Consider the following 17,607-nt stretch of genomic DNA (forward strand, 5'->3'; position numbering starts at 1 on the left):
GGGTTTTACATATGCGCTTGTTTATGCAATATATTTTTATAGAGACCCACATTGTTTGGGGGAATAGTTTCCCTATATCATCCTCATATACACACACTACTGCCAATTTTATCATAAGTCCTGTAATCTACCGCTAGGTTTATGTGGGTAATTCCAACCATAGAGGGAGAATCGAACCCAGGACCCCCATAAGGAAAGTAAGAAATATTTACCACTGGGTCTCAATGCTGCCCAGAGTACAGGGACGTCTATTATTCATGGCTTTATTGAACAAGAAAACTTGGTACAAGTGACAATAAAAGTGTTAAAAACCCTTAGGCATATGGCAATTTTATGGGAAACACAGCATTAAAGGACAATGAAATCCTGATGTTAGGATATGTACCACCAGTAAATATTCTCACTTAGTTTTTCCTTTGGCCAGTGAGTTTGTTTTAGGGGTAGAAAATACTGCACCAGCCTGGGTAAAAAAAACAACACTAGACTGCAGCCATCTTGGTTTGGGTTAGCCTATGCCCAGTAGAGTAAAATTTCCAGATTTCCCCAAGCACAAGGTAATGCTTTGCTAGGGACACCTTGGAAAGATGGCAGTGATGCATTTGTTTTATCCCAGGGCGGTAGTTTCTCCTCTAAAAGAAGCTGTGGCCCAGGGAAAAAGGTAACGACTGGAATGAGCGAGGGGTGCCTAAAGTTTTGGCCAGTGAATCCACTTTCACAAGGTCTCCCACCATTCCCCTCCAGATCTTGGCCCGCAGTTCTGCTGCCTGCAATGGTACGTTCCTAAGCTGTTTTTTGTACTGGGCAAAATGTCCAAAACTCCTAATTGTGCCTCAGACCTTAATTGTTTTAGAAAGAAAAATGCTTTACAGACACTTCTGACGCTATCATTTATTTTTTCTTAATGAACTTTTTAAAGGACAATGAAAGGTTAATATAAATTAAAAGTAAGTCTAAAGGCATTCTTTTTAAGTACTTACTGCATATCTAAATTCCCAGATCCCTGCTTGCTTCTCTGAGATATGGTGCTGGCAGCCTACAGCAGTGTGAAGCCTACAGTGACATCACTGAAATCTCTCTCCCCTTCCTGTAGGTGCCAGCGGCAGCCTTCCTATTCTCTGAGCATGTGTGTAACTTGATCCTGTCTCCTGTTCTGAGCTACACATGCCCACCAGCCAATCAGAAGCGGATCTGGCAGAGGGGAGGTGGGGAGGGAATGACACACATGTGCAGTATGAAGCAAGGAGGGAAAGGAAGGGAGAATACCTTTTTAGAGATGGCTGCCTGTTCTAGAAAATGTGAAGTAAGTGTGACTGAGTAAATATTTGATTAGGTGAGCCAAAAGTGTGGCGTTTTTACTAAACAATAGGAGGACTATTGGGCAGTATGCTTTTTACATTTTAACTTGCATTCTCCTTTAAAATAATTTCTAGGAAGAAGCTATTTTCAATAGAAGAACAGTTTAGACTTGTTTCCACACAAAGCCTATAGTGTTTCTCATGGAGCAGCGTTGGACTGTCCTTGGGGCTCTTCAGTGAAGCTTACGAAGAATCCTTTGTGCAACACAGACCAGCCATATACAATTTCTATATTTTCATCTTTTGATTGATCTCTGAATTTGCCAGCATTGCAATGAGAGGACAACCATGCGTAGAATTTGCTGCTTCTAATTCTATCACCCTCTGCTTTAGATCTGTCAGCTAAACTCTTGTCTGCCCCATGCTTTTCGTGCGAGTGTGGACTCGTGACATACCACTACTATTTTAGCCTAATATCTAGACGAGTTTGTTGTCAGTGCCCCTCCGCCCCCCTGCCCCCCCAACACATAGTAATGTAGTCTGGGAACTTCAGATGTGCTGGTGCATCACAAGGTAAATACTTTTCTTTATTCCCACCCACAGAGGGTCTGAAAAGTCCACAGTGGACAATTATTCTTCATTTGCACCATTTAATACAGGAATTAGGGTAGAACTCAGCAAAACAGACGTACAGGTCCAGGTGCACTTGTCCCAGACCCTACAGCTTAGGAACCACTATAACAACCTATGATTAGGTGCCCACATTTAGGCACGAAACGCATAGGGATTTTTTGTGAGTTTCCTAAATACACTTTCTGCATCCCAGGGATGCACCAATCCAGGATTCGGTTCGGGATTCAGCCAAGATTTGGCCATTTTTTGGCAGGATTCGGATGCGGACGAATTGAATCCTAATTCTAAAAATCACGTGACTTTTTGTCACGTAAACACAGAAGTTGAAAACTTTTCCCAAATTTTCTGACATTAGCCTTTTTAAATATGAAAATATTAGGATTCGGGTTCAGTATTTGGCCAAATCCTTTATGAAGGATTTGGGGGTTCGGCCGAATCCAGAATAGTGGATTTGGTGCATCCCTACTGCATACTATTACTTTTTTTAAAAATGACATGAAAAGGTCTACATATCCAATGGCCCTATGTGTTTCATGCCCCCCAAGGGCTCTAAATCAAGGGCCCATTGAGGGTATGAAACTCATAGGGCTTTTGGAATTGTGGACCTTTTAAAGTCATTTTCAATAAACACTTTATTTGGAGTCCCTGAGTGCCTTGTTGCCCCCCTTTTCTTGCTGCAAGATAATAGATAAATCACAAAAAAATCCTTATCTATGGGGAAAAATGCTTTTTTAAGTCATGACCAGTGATAAACCTGCCACTTCGTCTGCTTCAATATGGCGTGACTTTAAGAACATGTAAAGGGAAGAGTTAGATAGATATGGATGGGTCCGTGCCAGATTTCTTTCTCCGCCTCACTTGTGCTTTAACAGAAGCTGATCCATCTTGGTGTTGTTCTGTGACTCTTATGCAATTCTATCATTCCCCGTGCATAATGTTCATTTAATTAATCACATGGGGACTTACGAATGATAAATGTTCTCTGCGTGAATTTTGAAGGAATTTGCCAAGTTATAGCTTACGCCTCAAATTTCAGAAAAATGAAGAAAAAAAAAAAGATTTACTGTTTTATCGACACTGTAAAAGACAAAAAAAAAAACTGCAATTCCAGGCGAATCATCCAACCACTAAGTACATTGTTTATTTGTATGGCCGCTTGCCATGGTGACCAGTTGCTCAAAATGTGCTCGTCTGCAAATGTTTTATTTATACAGAGTCAGGAGACATATTGCAACAGGAAGAGCAACACATTAAATGTAAGGATTACGCACTGGCGCTTTAGCTCTTTCTATATATATATATATATTGCAGCAAATTTATTAGAGGTATGGGATCTATTGTCTGGAAACTTATTATCCACAAAGCTCTCATTTATGACTATATGTCGATGCCATTTTTATATGGAAATGTTCATTTTTGAATTTTTTTTCTATTCTGTAAAACAGGAGTCATTTACATAGTTCTTCATAGCCCCCAAGGCTTAAGGTCCCAATACACGGGCCGATAGAAGCTGCCGATATGGGTCCCTTGGGCCGACTCGGCAGCTTATCGGCCCGTGTAGGGGCAGGAACGAGGGGCCTGGCCGACCGATATCTGGCCTGAAATTGGGCAGATATCGATCAGCCAGGTTAGAAAATCCAGTCGGATCGGGGACCGCATCGGCTCGTTGATGCGGTCCCCGAACCGACTGCCCCATTGCAGCGTGCAGAATTCGATCGTTTGGCCCCAGGGCCAAACGATCGAATTCGCCTACATGCCTCCCCGATATCCCCACCCGTAGGTGGGGATATCGGGTGAAGATCCGCTCGCTTGGCGACATCGCCAAGCGAGCGGATCTGCCCGTGTATGGCCAGCTTTAGGGTTCAATATTACAAAGACCTCTTATCTGAAAAACCCAGGTTCCAATCACTATAGATAACAGATCCCACACCTGCTTTAATGGCAGAATTCTCTTTTTCACATGTTTCACCTGCTTATCAAGGCAGGCCTCAACTATGTGAAACACCCCATACAAGACTGGAGTTGGGGTTCCTGGGGACTGCCAACATTACCATATCAACTAACATTTAACGTATATAAAAAGGGGGACAATTAAGGCCACGGCCCAAACATGGCTGACCATGCCTAGATGGGCCTATGATCCTGGCCTATCCACTTTCCAGTTAGCCCCACTCCTTGTCTGGTCATTTAACACTAATACATTATGGTTATTACATAAGGCTTTGCATTACGGGGCTCCCAATAGGAATATGAAGAAGAAAGTTAAAGATAAGAAAAAAGCCTTTATAACCGATTCACAACTGACCCATATCATCTTGGCCTACAACACACTTTACTTAAGTGAAGGGAATATGCCCCCAGATTGTGGTTGCTAAATCTGACCACAGTGCACTGATGATGCATTTTGTATTCTCCAACTGATAAGTGAACCATTCCCACCCTGCAATGAAATCAGAGAAAGTGTTTAAGGTGGGTCATGGCTTTCTGCAAGCCCTTTTAAGTCGTCAGATAATCAATTTTCCATCCCTCCAGTAAATTAGACGTTGTCTACCAGGGAGAAAAATGAAAGGAGGCTTTTGCACAAAAATGGTTATTTTGACATTCCACGCAAGGTTATATTAACTTACCCTTTGACACTGCCTTGAGTCAAGTCTAATAACTATCCCAGGTGCACGTCTTATTGTAAAGGAATTATCTTTCTAAGCACAGAGTCATCTAGGAGCCTCCCCCAGTGTAGGATATCTCTGCACCACAAAAAGCCATAGCTCATTAGTAGCAGTAGATGTGCCATTATGGTTAATTTAAGTTCAATGTTGTAAATAAATCTGTTTGGTAATAGAGAGATGTCAGTCAACTCTATATCATGATCCAGTCGTGTTTCTCACCTCTGTGAAATAAAATCTCGAAAAATGCCCAGAGTGGATCATTTTTACCCTAATAACATGGGGTTAGTTGTCATCTCTGGGAATATCCTGCACTGTGATTAAAGACTGGAGGTGGCAACAACTGTTATGGAATACGTCTGACCTTTTTATTAAGAGGGTGACACTACACAAGTACATATTAGTTGCAGTAACTTGGTAAGATGATCCACACTTCTTTATGGGGCTAAATGCACAACATACAGTCATCTGTGTACTTAACCTACAAGGGGGTGGGTTAAGTACACAAATGCTTTTATTTCTAGCAACCTGTTCCAGGGAATACTAGGCAGCATCTTACCAATCTGTATTTATTGAGTTTGCACGGGGGGGGGGGGGGGGGGGGGGTGCTCCCTATAACTTAGGAAATGGGGCCAGAACAAGCCTTGAGTTTTTCTTGTTACCAACAGTATATCAAACTGCTATCATATCTTCTACCCAAAGGAATCATGCTGCACTGCATTAATGAGCCCTATTAACTAGAATTTATTGCCTCCCCTCCTTGAATATCAGCCATTGAGTCCAGTTAATACAGTGTATAATACAGTGTATATACAGTAGCACAATTGTTGCCAGTGCTGCTGCCTCAAGTCACTGCGGTTGAAAGTGTAATTTTCACCAGGGCTCTTTACCACCCTATCGTGGGCTTGATTCTGACCTGGGAACTATATGCAATAAGTTTTCAATGAAGAGAGCGGTACCCCCTCCCTCTCAGTTCTGCCTCTGGATTTAGCAGCAAGTGTCCAGTATTGGGTCAGTGGGGGGATCATTTTATACATAGGCACCTGAAGATTTAAATGTAATCATTTAAAAATAGGTCAATGCATGTCTGGGTGCCATAAAATCTCGTGGGGGAGGTACAACTGGCCCATAGACCTCCAGTTGGATAGTATGTATAGAACCCAGGAACCCATTTAGACAGTCCCTTATTATTATTACTTTTTTTTTAAAAAATATATAATTTACTCCCAGGTAGTTCACTGGAGCCTCCCACCATGGGAATGGCCAGCATCCCTTGCACCCATGTTTGTTTGTAGTTTCACTATTGTTGTATCAGGGTCAGTCAGTGCCGGCTAAATGGTAAGCCCCTGTCTCCATTTGACCCCCACTGTGACGGGTTGAGCAAGTGTGGGAGGTAGTGACCAAAGCCTACAGTTCCCCCTAAGCTAGAGATACAGAGAGGCAAGATCTAGAGATAGTTAGGCAGCAGAGGTATATGCCTTAAGCTCCCCCATGGTTGTGCCTTAGGCACATATCTCTCCTGCCTACTCCTAGTTCCAGCCCTGTGTGGCCTATACCCACCCCTGGCATGGCACAGAAATCTAGTGTTTCCTTATTGAACCTATTTTACCTCCCTCAAAGGAAACCATTGGCTGCATTAGCATGTTTAATCCCACATTTCAATTCAACCCCCAGCACATGTCAAAACCTTAAATATTATCATCGGTGGCATTTTTTTATTCATCAGAATATTAAATATACAGGGCCAGAAATAGCGTTTGATTTAACCGCCCCTGACAGCGAGCATTTATTTAAGACTGCAATTTTCCTATCAAGTGGAATGTGCCAGGCATCCCCAGCTGACACTGCAATTATGAAAATCATGCACGCGCTGTCTTCTGCAATAAATAAATAATGAATATAAATGATCACCCAGAGCTGACACATTCCGCCAGGTTACATACAATGCTGCCTCCTCACGGGTTTACTTTTTTATTTTTATTTTTTTTTTATCCATAGTGATCGCCGGGATATTTGACAATGTCAATAATTTATCTGCATTATGGTAAAATGAATTATTTACCATCGCCAGAGGAATCCCTTAGCCTTACAATAGCTTGCACGCCGCTATAAAGGGAGGCAAAGATGTTTCCTTTTCTTACAGATTCATGTTCATTATATAAAATGCATTTACATTGACAGCATGAAGATTTGTTCTTTGGATGGAAGAGTTTATACTGCAGCGTGACTACAGCCATGTTACCAGGGACCCGTGTCAAACCTGTATTCTATTATTTAATTGTTTAACAAAGAATTCCACAAAAAGCCATTATTTTTCACCAACGTTTTGAAGCTTTAAATAGTAGTTGCTCAGGAATTAGTACAACCAGCTAAACTGCTAGTTGGAACTTCCAACAATTTTCTCATGGTTCAACCGATTGTTTTAACTAGTGATGTCTTGTAACCTACCGCTAACCTAATCCTGCTCAGCCTGTGTCCAACCAAGCCCAAGGCTGAGATGGGGCTTTAGTACCCGCTCTGAAGACACCATGCAAAGACAATGTTATGATAGATGTAAAAAAAGGTTTAATTTCTAGTGTCAGTATCTCTTTAGGGGCAGATTTGTCTAAACGTTAGTTTAGAGCTTCATACATAAAAACTCACCCACGTTCTAATCATTCCTATGGGCTTTAAGAAGCGTATTAATCAACTGGTGAACTCATAGGAATGAATGAATGAATAGGTGTACTAAAAACTTAGGGGCTAAAAAACCCTGTTTTTTTTATATTTTTACAAACATTGCTACCTTGTACCTCTATAATCTTTATATAATCATTTTATTCCAGCCAGAGCATTATCTGCAGGGACTGATGGGAATGTAATAGGGACCTTAGATTGTAAGCTCCACTGGGGCAGGGACTGATGGGAATGTGACAGGGACCTTAGATTGTAAGCTCCACTGGGGCAGGGACTGATGGGAATGTGATAGGGACCTTAGATTGTAAGCTCCACTGGGGCAGGGACTGATGGGAATGTGATAGGGGCCTTAGATTGTAAGCTCCACTGGGGCAGGGACTGATGGGAATGTGATAGGGACCTTAGATTGTAAGCTCCACTGGGGCAGGGACTGATGGGAATGTGATAGGGGCCTTAGATTGTAAGCTCCACTGGGGCAGGGACTGATGGGAATGGGATAGGGACCTTAGATTGTAAGCTCCACTGGGGCAGGGACTGATGGGAATGGGATAGGGACCTTAGATTGTAAGCTCCACTGGGGCAGGGACTGATGGGAATGTGATAGGGACCTTAGATTGTAAGCTCCACTGGGGCAGGGACTGATGGGAATGTGATAGGGACCTTAGATTGTAAGCTCCACTGGGGCAGGGACTGATGGGAATGTGATAGGGACCTTAGATTGTAAGCTCCACTGGGGCAGGGACTGATGGGAATGTGATAGGGACCTTAGATTGTAAGCTCCACTGGGGCAGGGACTGATGGGAATGTGATAGGGACCTTAGATTGTAAGCTCCACTGGGGCAGGGACTGATGGGAATGTGATAGGGACCTTAGATTGTAAGCTCCACTGGGGCCGGGACTGATGGGAATGTGATAGGGACCTTAGATTGTAAGCTCACTGGGGCAGGGACTGATGGGAATGGGATAGGGACCTTAGATTGTAAGCTCCCAGGGACTGATGGGAATGTGATAGGGACTTTAGATTGTAAGCTCCACTGGGGCAGGGGCTGATGGGAATGTGATAGGGACCTTAGATTGTAAGCTCCACTGGGGCAGGGACTGATGGGAAAGTGATAGGGACCTTAGATTGTAAGCTCACTGGGGCAGGGGCTGATGGGAATGTGATAGGGGCCTTAGATTGTAAGCTCCACTGGGGGCAGGGACTGATGGGAATGTGATAGGGACCTTAGATTGTAAGCTCCACTGCGGCAGGGACTGATGGGAATGTGATAGGGACCTTAGATTGTAAGTTTCACTGGGGGCAGGGACTGATGGGAATGATGTGTAATCTCTGTAACGTGCTACAAAATATGTTTTTTGCTGCATAAATAAAAGATAATATTTCATTGCATGTTGTAGTTGCCCAAATTGCTTCTACTGGGACAAGGCAGATGTTGTGAAGTTTTACCACAGAGTTAACCCTTCCTGTTCTTGCTGGCTGAGTATGTTGGGACGTGGCATTGATAACAGCAAGTTTTTCGTCCATTTTCTCTTTAAGGGTTCACAAATAACAGAAAATCAAGAGTGGATATATTTTTTTCTTTTTGTCATTCTTTCTTGACAAGTTAAAACGTTGCTGGCTAACACAATGGAACTTTGAATTGCAATGGCTACGGCACAATATGACCATTGTTAATATTTTGGAACATCGAGGAGATGCTTGAAATTGTTAGGCTCAACACTTCGCTCAAATTATTCACACCAGAGAAGAGAAATGACTCTCATTGTTATTGTTTCCTTGTATAATTTGACGACTGTTATTATTTAATAAAAATAGGAAAAAATGCTGGGACAGTTTAAAACTGGCTTTGGCCACACCCTTAATACAGGATCAGAACCCATACGGGTCTACATTGGGACCCAAACTGCCACCTGACCTTTTATTGACTGGACGCATTCTACATGGCAAACGGCTATTTAGTGATCAGTTTAGATCTGCAGTTTAGAAATCTGTATAACTACTCTGAAATCAGTATAGTCTGCAGCATACACATAAATCTAGCCAGTCTGGGCCTGTCTCCGCTCACTACATGTGACAGAAGCCTAGAGGGAAATAGGCTTATTTATGGCTTTTAGTCAATAGTCTTGATCTACCAGATCCACAAATTTGGCAAGGTCACCAAACGAGTGGATCTAGGCCTATTTTGGTCCTCGTCAGATAGGAAAATCAAACCTGCCCTATTGATATGCGGCCTATTTTCTGCCAGACTTATGGGGCTATGTAAAAAAAGGCACTACGTTTGCCAGAACAGTAACTCAGAGAAACCAATCAACAGGTAGAATTTACAGGTCAACTGTTTAAAAGTAAACATCTTATTGGTTGCTATGGGTTACTACTCCTGGGCAAACTTAGTGCCTTTTATTACATATGGGGGGTAGAACACGCTCTAACTAATATGGACACTCCCAAGCCCAGGTTCCAACACAGCCCTTTATTTCTTGTAGAGTTGGATCTAAGCATCATCTCTAGAAGGTATTGACTCTATCTGACCTCCATTCAGCCGACTCATCAGAGACAATTGCTATGTTTGCAATCTCTTTCTCACGTGGTCTCTTGGTGTGGGCAGTGACAAACAGATTTTTGTGCCTTATGTGGCCAGTGCTGTGTCTTTTGGAGATGCCCTTCTTTCCTTTGTCGCCAAAGCCCTCAGGTTACGTTATTATGCAAGTGCCACATCCCTTTCTGACCAGGCCTTAATGGCTCTAACCCTTAGGACATATGAATGAGAATTTGTATAGGGGGAAGATACCAGCAGGGGACTGACAGCTTTGATTTATGGTTGGACCCTTACAATGCTGTGTATTCTTGTGTGTTAAAATATGTTCTCTACACTCATCTCACTTTTGTGCATCTATCAGCCATTAACTCACCAACCTTTCCTAGCCCATCAATATTTCACAATGTAATCAGTTTTCACGGGCAGTCGACTGGATATGGACAATGGACAATACAGCACCAACAGGCCACACATCTCACTCTTCCCTTTAATGAGCTCTGTGCTTGAGAGATTACTCTGTAAATATTATTTAGCTCATTTTCTAATTAACAAAAAGATTATGTTTATAATATCAAATGGGGTAGTACACACTGACTTTCTGAGCAACAACTTTTCTGTGCTATAAATATACATTCAAATGTCAGCTTGTAGACCTCTATAGACTCACAAGTCAACTACTATCCTTTAGCAGCAGCAGGGACCAATAGAACAGTAGCGGAGTGTAGAAGGAGTAGGGGATAATAGGTAAGATGGTAATAACAACATATAGATGGTTGCCCAGGCCTGTAGTTGTTGATGAAGTTGTAGATGTGTGCAGGTAGTAGGCTGATGGCCCATAGACTAGACCAGGGGTCCACAACCTTTTTACCCATGAGCTTTCTTTCTAAGGTAAAAGATGTCGAGGGAGGAGCAACACAAACATGCAAAAAGTTCCTGAGGGCTCCAATTATGGTCTGTGATTGACTACTGGTAGTCCCTATGTAGACTGACAGTTTACAGGAGGCTCTGTTTGGCAAACACCTGGATTTTATGCAACCAAAACTGGCCTCCAAGCCAGAAATTCCAAATTAAGCACCTGCTTTGGGGATACTTGGAGCAACATCCAAAGGGTTGGTGAGCAACATGTAGCTAGCATCACCTACAAAGTAGCCTAACAATAGTTTTATGTTTAACAAGTTATAAATGTAAGAACTTACCGACCCATACAGCTCCCCCTTTTCATTCATCCCAAGGTACAGTCCACTGTCCACACCTCGGATGCTGACCAGGCCCACAGCTATACTGATAAATTCTAGAATCCCTAAAAACAAAACAAAAAGCAATAGGTTAGCATATATTGGACTGGGAACCAATCAATGCCTCTCAAACTCAGCAAACAAAGAGGCTAATTAGTATAGAACCTAATCATGAGAAGTGTAGTTAGGACCCAATGGGACACAGTACTTAACCATTAAAAGTTAAATGGTATAGTTAAATGGCAACCAAATCCGGTCAGATCTTTCTCTAATATGCCAACTTGATGTCACAAAACAGTTGGATCAAAATGAAGGCCATCGGGGCGAGGACCTCATCAACAAAGTCCTTGCCCCAGTGGGATTTCTAAACAAACCCAATCACTATCAGGGCAATTATTTTGTACAGATGCAGGTCAGACAGTCCCGTATAAAGGGCCCCATATATGGCCCAACAAGCTCCCTGGTGTAGCAGGACCAAACTGTCAGCTTTTATTGGTCCACGTATAGTAGCCTTTAGTCATGGGTCGTTCTTCCTTTGCATCATTAACCATTTTACTTATCTCTCCCTATCTACCTAGTAAAGTCTCTATTTACCCAAACAACAAATCTTTACGGGTAACCTTTCCCCATTTCGTGGTCCCCAAATTCAAAAATGTAACAGGTAAAAGGGTAAATTGACAGTTGGCCATACATAAAACAATTTATATGTGGCGTTCTAGCTCAGCCAATGAAAAATACCGGAGAACACCCAGTGAAAAGTTATTTTCATCAAGACGTCAAACAGAATCCATAGAACCAGAACCTAGAAATCAGAACCTAGAAATTAGAATCAGAACCTAGAAATCAAATAAAAATAAAAGCAACTAAAGTGTTTAGCAAGTCCTGGATAAGAATAACTGGAATTTAATAGGTAGCAATTCTATAAGTTATTATTTATTACCAGCCACATGTTCCCAATCCAGTGAGTGGTTAAATTTCCTCATGGTAGAAATGATGCATTGCAGATAAGAGAAAAGTGTCACAGCAAAGGGAAGAAAATCCCACATTGCCTTTCCTGCCTAATATAGTGGTGTGACTGTGCAGTAAAATGTGTTCTATTTTTAATTCCCGTTCCAGCTGAATTAGCACGTAATACATTAATACAGTGCAATGTCCTATATATCCATCGTGCAATGAGAAGGGAACAAATGGAAGCAGAATAGATCTGCAAAGAGGTGTGACAATTCTCTGTGTTAATGAGCTTAGCGGTAGCGCTCAAGGCACAATGCGCCACGTTGCACAGTGTCTCTGCCTTCACAGGATGGAGATGTTAATGAGTTCTACTCTTTAAAGGGCCACTGTACCCCAAAATCCCACAACAATTAGAGGGCTCCTGGTCACACATTCATATATGTCTTGACACATGGATACAGCTACTAGAAATCCACTATTTGGGATTTGGCCAAACCCCAAATCATTCATGAAAGATTAGGCGAGGGGCCTAAACAGAACTGCACACTGTACATGTGGTTAAAAAGTTTCAGTTTTTGTAACGTGATTTTAAGGATTTGGGGTGGCAAGGCACGTGAATTTGGGCAAATCCGAATCATGCTGAAAAAGGCAGAATCTTGGCCCAATCCCCAACCAATTCCTGGATTCAGTGCATTCCTAATAGTTACCAATATAAACCCTAGACTAATACTGACCCACAGAACATGATCAGTAAAACCCTGAACGTGCATAATTGACCACAAGTAGACAACATCATGTGTCAGTTACCGAATGGCTTTGAATGACTATTGAAAGGCTTTCCAAGTTCAGTGTTCTGAAAAGTGGAGGGGGGCGGGCATTAATAAATAATGTGCCTCCCCCTCCTCTCCTGTCCTATTAAGAGCAGTTTTTGCAGAAGCCGATGGGCAAGGAGCATCTGCAAACAAAGTCAGCGGGCCCAACAGCTTCTGAAAAATTCCAACATGGAGCCAATGGCGGGGCCAGAGGGGAGCTAGGTGGTGTGGAGAAAATACCGGCAATACATCCAGCAAAAAAGGGCCTGGGGAGAACACTGTAGCCAATTAAAATATCGAACCCAGGTGAATCTAAATCAAAAAAAATATCCAGAAACCCAATGAAGATAACCAAAACTGTCTGGCCAGATGACCATGTGATGACCACTCAATTGACTGACCAGCTCACAATGTAAAGATGACCTTACTGGCTGACCAGATCAGGTAAAGATCACCCACCTGGCTGACCAGATCAGGTAAAGATCACCCACCTGGCTGACCATATCACAGTGCGAAGGTTACTCAACTGGCTGACCACATCGCAAACTGCAAAGTTGACCAAACTGGCTGACCACAGATAACCAGATCACAAAGTAAACAGACGACCAAATAGAATGCTCAGTTGTTCTTGTGTGTGATTAGCTTCAGATATAAACTTGGCTAAGCAATAGGTTCTATTCATCACTAAAGGTCCCCATACACCTTAAGATCCACTCGCTTGGCGATGTTGCCAAGCGAGCGGATCTTCTCCCAATATCCCCACCTACGGGTGGGCGATATCGGGAGAATCCAGCATAATTTGATCGTTTGACCCTGGGGCCAAATGATCGAATTATTATGGCGGGTATAGGCAAAGTTGGTCCGGAGACCGCATCAACGAGCTGAAAGTTTTGATTTTCTCAGGTTATTATATCTCTCAGAATCTGTGACTATGATTTTTAAGGGGATCAGCAGTGTGAATCATGTCTTATATAGCTAGTACCTTGCACTGATAATCGGTAATATCTAACGTTTTGGCTGTAAGCAGAGGTGTAACCAGATATCGTTGGCCCCACATCCCTCAACCCCTGAGATAGATCATTTGTTTCTCACTCATACACTAAGTCTGCACATCAGCCCCATTATACCCAGCAGCCACAGGGTCTTCTATCTATGCTCTATCTATGCTCTAACCCCCCCACCTCCATCACAGCAAATCCCAGTTTCCGTGCAAGGCAGCTTGCAGTGGCAAAGCCTTTATTAAACCTTGCCTTTGGCATAGCAGGAATTGTGGGATAAAAACACAACAACAAAGAATGCACAATAACTTGTAAAATGAAGAAAGAAGTTTCTGTTTTACCTGAAAACCAGTGATCGCTCCCTTGGAAAAAACACTCCTATAGCCCTCGGTATGACATCAGATTTTTTGGCTGTTGACTAGACAAATAATGCGCCCTTTAAACAACACTTTGATATCCTGCTGGGAAACACTTTATAATTCCTCACTGTCACCACTTCTTCTTGCCTTTCTGTCTTCTCATAAATGATTCATGCACTTTGCACGTTTTATCTAAGCGCCTGAGACACATCTGTGCACCTACTCTGTGATTTCACCCGAGGAACGCTGGGAGCGCGCGGCCTGTACATTAGTCATTGAATAAAAGCTATGGGTTTAAAGGTTTCCTGGCACTACAGAGAGCAAGACTTTATCACGCTTGTGATGATAATATATGTGTCACGACTTTGATCAGAGCAAGATGTGATCCGGATCCAAGAAATGAGAAAAGAAACAGTGTGCCTGAACCTCAGTACCACTTCAGATAACTTCCAAGAACGTCTCTATCGCATACAGTAGCAACGTGGCGTTCTACGGCGAGAAGGTCTGATGGCGAGGATCAGAAATGGACCCCTTGCAGCCCTCCACAGAGCTGTACCTCGAGCATTAACATTTTTTGCGGGAGATAAACCAAGCCATATTGTTTGATACCACATTTTGTGCAATATTAAGCAGGCATAATTATGCTTAAAGGGGAACTCCACCCAAGCACAACTTTTTGAAGCATTTTGAAAAGTAAACATAATTTCAAGCAACTTTGCAATATATATCAATTAAAAAATAAGCAGCCTTTTCATGATTTGTAATGTAATAATATGGTTTGGAACATTTCCCTAAGCCCCACCCCCTGTTCCCCTGCTGATCTGGCTGGCTACTTTAATGTAACAGTAGTCAACTGTCCTCAACCTGCCTTCAGCCTGCCTCCTCCCAATCCCACAATTCCCTGCACACGTGATGTCAATAAGGAAAGGAACATCATAGTGCAATGCATTGTGGGTTATGTAGTTCCTGCATGCTGTCTGTAAGCTGGGGAGAAGTTGTTACAACTTGTAACATCAGTGTTTTAGTCCCTCCTCCCCTGCCAGGATTCCAAATGATGCAGAAAGAGAAGAACTGTTTTGCAGCTGGATTTCAGCATATAAAAATGGTATTTATTCATACATTTTGAAGGAACAGATTACAGAGATAGGTATATTAGGGGTTTCTGTGTGGGATTCTTTTGGTTCGGAACCCAGAGTTCCCCCTTTAATGCTGGGGGAATTGGTGCTGATTTTTTTCATTCAACCTCTTTTGGTAATGTAGTAATTACAATGCCCTTCCCTTCTTATTACAATAGTAAGAAAGGAGCCCACCCTTTAGATTTACAGTTGCAGATGTTGTCAGACTACAGCAGCATCCAAGCAACAGCCTAAGGATCAACATCATCTGAACTGGCAAGTGCACTGTAGATCCCCGCAGGATGATTCCCATTTCTATACATACAGACATATACATACATATGCAATGCCATAATTTCACATTTTCTAAGATTCAAAATCGGTTTTCTCATAGTTCCTCTGTATAGGCATCTCCCTAGACTTTTGGCAGAGGAAGACTAAGATCCAACGTTAACCAGCACAGTAAGCCCTGACCTTAAACTTTCAGGGTGATTTAACTGAAAACCAATGAAGAGAAACATCAATGTGCAGTTTTTAAAAGTGCTCTACAAGTTCCCTCTCTTCTTAGATACTTAACTTACATGGTTGCAGTGAGTGACAAGCGCCACATAAGTTAACTGACCCACATTAATCTATTCAAACAGACTCTTAGCATATGGGGGGGGGTGATTGTAAGGAAATGGTATCTCGTGCTGGTGTCACCGATTACAAAGTATGTTTTAGGTTATGCCTCACAAATCCTCTGGGTTTTGAAACTGACTACAGCATTCAGAAATCAGAATTACAGATTTCCAGAGTTATCCAAAAATACCTACATCCAAACATGTCCCAGATCCCCCAAGACCACACCCAGCTATGCCTATACATGACCCTGATGGCCTCCAAACCCCATGAACTTCAATTTGGATCTGTGATTTATGGCTAAATCGGAATCATTTGGAGATAAGCAAACCATATTACTTTAAGATACTTATCTGGTATAGCTTTCCCTAAACCTTCTCAGCCTGTCCACACCACTTCAAATTATGGGCCCCAGGTCACCATAATAATCAGGACCCATTTGCTCAACGACAATCCTGGTTGTTACAGGGTTAGTACACATGAACTTTTTAAGATAAAATTCAGTCATGATAAATTCAGTAGCTGAATGGTTTTTTTAATTGGTTCAGTCTTTCAGGGTGGTTGGTCTCAAATGTCTTTATCACCTCCCATTGTGACTTATTGCAATAAATCAGATTGATGGTTGGGGCAAGCAGTATGGGAGCATGTTGGGATATCACTGAGGTATGGTGCCAGCATAATGGGGCCACAAATAGCACTCGCATGCTCTGTATCTATATAGAGTGGGCATTTCATTTTGGGGTGGCTTCATCTCTTTGGATACTCAGTGTTCCTATAACACAATATAGAGAATGATTTACTTTCTCTTTAAAGCACCCCTCCCTCCCATGAGTAGCACATGCTATGACTTCCATATGCACGCAGAGTTATTATCAGAGGAAATAACAACAGTAATTAGTAGACCAAATATCTGCTGAGCCCTTTATGTTTCCAAAGAGCTCTGTTATTCACTCCATAGACGCCTTTAATGCAAAGCTTTGTTCTGCAGGAAAATGAGAGATTCCCTATTTGGGGGGGGGAGGTGAAAACAGATTTCGGAGGATTTATCAATTTTTATTCCTTTGTTTGTAGAAGCAAAATATGTGTCCAGTAATTGGTGGAGAATGTATGTGCATATTACAGTAAAACAACTCACTCTAATATTACATGGTGCGGCCTCTCTCGAGCCTCATAAAAAAGCACTTACATGGATTTTTACACAATTAATTTTGAATCTCTTACAAAATACTCCATGCTCTCACCAATAACAGCCATGAAGTGCATAAATCTAATAAACGATGGGCTGTATCCCAAGAGACAAGCATGCGTAGCTCACGCAGGCCCGAGATGAAATGGATTATTTACATTGATCACTGCAGCATGCCATTCCAGGGCATACATGTTAATTCCCTCTGGGTGCTGCTCACTTAACAACCACAGGGATTGTTTTTCCTATAAGAGAACTGTGGTTTTCTATTGGGACAGGGCTGAGCATTTGCCCTGGGCTGTGATTCTCACACAAACCTGAACCAGAGAAACGTTATTATATGGCATCATCATGACAATTAATGATATCCAACCTGCCTTTGTAATGCTGCTGGCATATTGTGACTTTTGAAGCAATGAGAGCCCCTTCCTCAATTTCATTGATGCTAGAAGAAATTACTATGGAATTGGCATAGGATTATGCTCTCTTTCTGGCAAGTAAGGCCATAGAAATAGCACAGGCACAA

General features: G+C 42.3%; 1 protein-coding gene across 1 annotated transcript in view; it reads right to left on the minus strand.

Moving 5' to 3' along the window:
• The window catches only part of fgf9 (fibroblast growth factor 9), a 38,593-nt gene that overhangs the window by 1,568 nt on the left and 19,418 nt on the right, over positions 1-17,607 (minus strand). The window contains exon 2 of the mRNA XM_002938575.5: positions 11,001-11,104. Coding sequence (XP_002938621.1) covers positions 11,001-11,104 — 104 coding nt within the window. The remainder of the gene's footprint in view (positions 1-11,000; positions 11,105-17,607) is intronic.

This window comes from Xenopus tropicalis, chromosome 2 (genome assembly GCF_000004195.4).
Source record: "Xenopus tropicalis strain Nigerian chromosome 2, UCB_Xtro_10.0, whole genome shotgun sequence".
Taxonomy (NCBI): domain Eukaryota; kingdom Metazoa; phylum Chordata; class Amphibia; order Anura; family Pipidae; genus Xenopus; species Xenopus tropicalis.